Here is a 4,896-nt window from a genome sequence, read left to right as displayed (position 1 = left end):
TGTTTTTGTTGTTTTGGCATCAACACTTGGCTTTAATTTAAGTAGTTGCATTGCATGCAGATCAAGTATTCGGAATTAGTGATCTATTGTAGTGATTAGCTCCATTTGTGATGCCAAAATTAGGATCCAGTCTTGCTATTATCTGATCATCTTGCGACATTGTCCAGTTTACGTGCATTGAATTCTACTTGATACTAGCATATTAGCATGGATTGTTATGTTCGTTTCGACAAGGTACTGAACTGAATGGACATCTAGTTACTCGGCATTGGGCAAGTGTTCCCTGAAAGTGTTTTAAACTTTGAATCATCAAATGAGCAATGTTTTGTTGGTCGCTTTTGTTCAATGGATATGATCTGGTAGTTAACCATCTATGTTTACCCTTTCATGCATATTCCTGTTAGGTTGGAGCTGTTTTTTTTTTTGGCATCAACACTTGGCTTTAATTTAAGTACTTGCATTGCATGCAGGTAAAGTATTCTGAATTAGTAATCTATTGTGATGATTAACTTCATTTGTGATGCCTAAATTAGGATCCAATCTTGCACTAAATTCATGTAAAATTCTGGTCAGATTTATTTCAGCTCTCTTTCAGACTGAGAGTGTTTACCTCCAGTCAAGTGTAGATTATGATCTAGTACAAGTCGAGTTCATTCCAGTACTAGTCTATTACAAATTGAAAACATTAAGTTCCGGAGAGTTCAATTGATTAAGTTTGCATCCTGGTGATTGTTAGTACTAGTATTCTGCAGTCTGCATATATGGCCTATTCTGTTGGACTTTCATGTCTGGTTCTGGATTATGATTTGTCGGCAAAGTGGTAGTAGATATTTTGCTTGTTTGCAGTTAGCACCGGTGTTTTCGCATCAACACTTGGCTTTAACTTAAGTAGTTGCATGCAGGTAGAGAATTCTTAATTAGTGATCTATCGTGATGACTAACTTCATTTGTAATATACCAAAGTTAGGATCCAATCTTGCATCAAATTCATGTAAACCTCTGGTTAGATTTATTTCAGCTCTCTTTCACAGTGAGAGCATTTACCATCAGTCAATTGTAGATTATAATCCAGTACAAGTCGATTTCATTCCAATACTAGTCCATTAGAAACTGAAAACATTAAGTTCCGAAGAGTTCAGTTGATTAAGTTTGCATCCTGACGATTGTTACATGCATTGAATTTTACTTGATAGCATATTAGCATGGAGTATTATGTTCGCTTCGACAAGGTACTGAATGAACATCTAGTTACTCGGCATTTGGCAAGTGTTCACTGAAAGTGTTTTAAGCGTTGAATCATCAAGTGAGCAATGTTTTGTTGATCGCTTTTGCTCAATGGATATGATCTGGTAGTTAACCATGCATCTATATATGTTACCCTTTCATGCATATTCTTGTCAAGTTGGAGTTGTGTTGAATGTTTCTGTTGTTTTGGCATCAACACTTGGCTTTACTTTAAGTAGTTGCATCCAGGTAGAGAATTCTGAATTAGTAATCTATCAGAATGATTAACTTGATTTGTGATGCCAAAATTAGTATCCAATCTTGCATCAAATTCATGTAAAACTCTGGTCAGATTTATTTCAGCTTTCTTTCAGAGTGAGAGCGTTTACCACCAGTCAAATGCAGATTATGATCTACTATCGTACAAGTTGATTTCATTCCAGTACTAGTCTATTTGAAATTGAACACATTCAGTTCAGGCGAGTTCAATTGATTAAGTTTGCATCCCGATGATTGTTACATGCATTGAATTTTACTTGATAGCATATTAGCATGGAGTACTATGTTCGTTTTGACAAGGTACTGAATGAACATCTAGTTACTCGGCATTTGGGAAGTGTTCACTAAAAGTGTTTTAAGCTTTGAATCATCAAGTGAGCAATGTTTTGTTGATCGCTTTCGCTCAATGGATATGATCTGGTAGTTAACCATGCATCTATGTTTACCCTTTCATGCATATTCTTGTCAAGTTGGAGCTGTGTTGGATGTTTCTGTTGTTTTGACACCAACACTTGGCTTTAATTTAAGTAGTTGCATGCAAGTAGAGATTCTGAATTAGTAATCTGTCGTGATGATTAACTTAATTTGTGATGCCAAAATTAATCCAATCGTGCATCAAATTCGTGTAAAATTCAAACAGCCTTACCACCAGTCAACTCTGTAGATTATGATTACAAAGTCATTTCATTTCAGTACTAGCTAGTCTATTAGAATTGAAAACATTACGTTCTGGAGAGTTCAGTTGGTTAAGTTTGCATCCTGATGATTGTTAGTACTAGCACTATGCGGTTTACATGTATGGCCTATTCTGTTGTACTTTCATGTCTGATTCTGGATTATGTTTTGCCCGCAAAGTGGTAGGAACTGGGGGAGGGTAGATATTTTGCATGTTTGCAGTGAGCGTTCAACTGTTCATCCAGCATGGCCTTGCCAGTTACTCCTTGATTATGTTTTGCCAGTTCAACTGTTCATCTAGGAGTAGAACTTAGAACCTCTGCTGCATTGGACAGCACTTTCACCCTGCAAACAATCAAATTCTGAATTTCTGATGCATTGGAGTTCTGTGGTATTACTGTATTAGATGTCCCTGTTTTGTTCAAACTCTCTGTGCTCCTGTTGCTTATTCATAGGCTCTAATTCTGACGCTGGTCACTCATTGCTAATGCTATCGGTCTGTGCTGATATTTACATCTTCCATTGGAAGATCAGATGCTCCACTTTGTTTTCCATTTCGTTTAGCATCATGTATAACACGGCGCATCATGGATATGTATGTGCAATAGCTGGGTAGTGACGTTACATGTAGGAGCGCTCACATTTTGTGCTGCACATTCAAGATTTGATTTCGTTAAAAAAATGTACAGGTAGATACAGTAAAATAATTTCAAGGAATAACACCCTGCATTTCATTTGATCGTGATGGTCACATAGGCTGCATCCTGCATGTAATAGAAACAGACACATAGGCTGACACCTACATGCATCTTTTTCTCTCCTTCGCTCGTAGGCGCTAGGGCGAAGTTTATATGTGTATATGTGTCAATGTGTGCAGTGCAATGGTTCGTTAAAAGTTTCTTGCAGTAATGCTCTGATTGAATGGTGTGTAAGCTAGGATTGAGTTAGCCTTTTGGTACTGAATCTGATATTATTTGATTTTTAGCATGTGAACTCAATGTTTAGCGGCGGGTATGAACATGCCTGGCCTTGCAGTTAGTATGATCGATAATGGAGATCAGGGTCACACCAACAGAGTGCACCATGGAACTAGACACACACACTAGATTGGTAGTAGTAACTGTAGTTCTGATAGTTCTTTGATGGGGGTCCATACCCCCTCTCCCTCCCTCCCTACAGGGAAGGGGATTTTTGTTCTCTCCGTGTTACACGCTGTAGTGTTGCGTTGCCGTGATGAAGCAGGGCGGATATCATTGACGAGGGCAGATATTCCACATGCTTGGTACAGTACGTAGGGTAGGGATGCCGAACGTGTGGTACCATACCGACCAACAGAGCGCACGACATACGCATGTGTTTCATGGCACTGCGCTCCACATCGGGTCTCAGTCAGCAATGTACAGCTAGCTCGTGCTCGACTCCTTGGTTCTCAGCCTCCACAAGTTGTGGACCACAACACACTCCCAGTTTCCTCCCACGCAACACAAAGCGGCCGGCGAACCAACATGCAGCTCACGAGTCCGTGCCGCCACACCATGCCGCTCCTCGTCGCCGTCCTTGTCCTCGCGGCGGCGGCAGCGGCCGACGGCGCCCTCTGCGACAAGGCGGTCCTCCTGGCCGTCAAGTCCGCCCTGGGCAACCACCCGGACCTCTCCGGCTGGAACTCCACCGCGCCCTGCTGCGCCTGGCCGGGCATCTCCTGCGACGCCGCCACCGGCCGGGTCACCGAGCTCACGGTCTTCGCGCTCAACATCTCGGCGCCGGTCCCGGCCGCCATCGCCAACCTCACCGCCCTGCAGACCGTCAACCTGGCCTACAACCGCCTCTACGGCCGCATCCCGGCGTTCCTGGGCCCGCGCGCCCTCCCGGACCTCACCTTCCTCCGCCTCGACGGCAATCTGCTCGACGGCCCCATCCCGCCGACGGCCACCGTGCACGACCTCTCCGTCGTCGGCAACCGCCTGGCAGGCCCGCTCCCGGCCGCCTTCGCGGGCGCGGAGTTCGGCAGCGTGGACCTCGCCGACAACCAGCTCACCGGCGACGCGTCGGCGCTGTTCGGCGCCGGGAAGCGGGTGAACTCGGTGCGGCTGTCGCGCAACCGGTTCGCGTTCGACCTCGGCCGCGTCGAGCTGCCGGCGGCGCTGGACATACTGGCCGTCGACCACAACATGATGTACGGCGGCATCCCGGCGGCCGCGGCGGCGAGGAAGTGGCTGGCGTTCGACGTGAGCTACAACAGTCTGTGCGGGCCGATCCCGCAGGGCCGGTACACGCACAGGTTCGGCCCCAAGCACTTCGCGCCCAACAAGTGCCTCTGCGGCCGCCCGCTCGCGCCCTGCAGCTAAGGTGCCTTAGGTGGCCGCTCACTGTGACGGTGACCGCCTCGCTGATGATGTATTGCTATTGCTAGTACTTTGGCAGTGCTCTGCTGAATATCTCCACGCCTTTGAGTTAGCAATAAAGCCCTTCTTAATGTAGTTCGTGATAGTAAGTACTAAGTGCCACTCTTGGCCAATTAATCACGAGCTGGCCAGGTCGATCAGCTAATATAATATCGGATTTTACAATGAGCTCGTGCAAATTCGATTGTGTTTGGCCGTCGTGCATTGCTAATTGGTTTCGCTAACACTAACACAATAAAAGTGGGGGATGAAGCACTTCTTGCACACTTTTCCTAGTCCAATGGTGTGGACAGATGATTTGCAATACGATGTATTG

The 4,896-nt window shown here is 45.2% G+C and overlaps 1 protein-coding gene across 1 annotated transcript; it reads left to right on the top strand.

The window, feature by feature from the left end:
* The first annotated feature begins 3,593 nt into the window (after positions 1–3,593).
* LOC125520661 (polygalacturonase inhibitor-like) lies at positions 3,594–4,655 on the top strand. Its single transcript, XM_048685625.1, has one exon. The coding sequence runs from the start codon at positions 3,684–3,686 to the stop codon at positions 4,521–4,523; it is 840 nt and encodes a 279-aa protein (XP_048541582.1). The 5' UTR covers positions 3,594–3,683; the 3' UTR covers positions 4,524–4,655.
* Positions 4,656–4,896: the final 241 nt, after the last annotated feature.

This window comes from Triticum urartu, chromosome 7, assembly GCF_003073215.2.
Source record: "Triticum urartu cultivar G1812 chromosome 7, Tu2.1, whole genome shotgun sequence".
Taxonomy (NCBI): Eukaryota; Viridiplantae; Streptophyta; class Magnoliopsida; order Poales; family Poaceae; genus Triticum; species Triticum urartu.
Note: the sequence above shows the minus strand (reverse complement) of the source record. Positions and strands in the feature narration are given on the sequence as shown.

Excerpts from the sequence above, each read along its gene's own strand:
- LOC125520661 (XM_048685625.1), top strand. The coding sequence starts at position 3,684 with ATGCAGCTCACGAGTCCGTGCCGCCACACCATGCCGCTCCTCGTCGCC.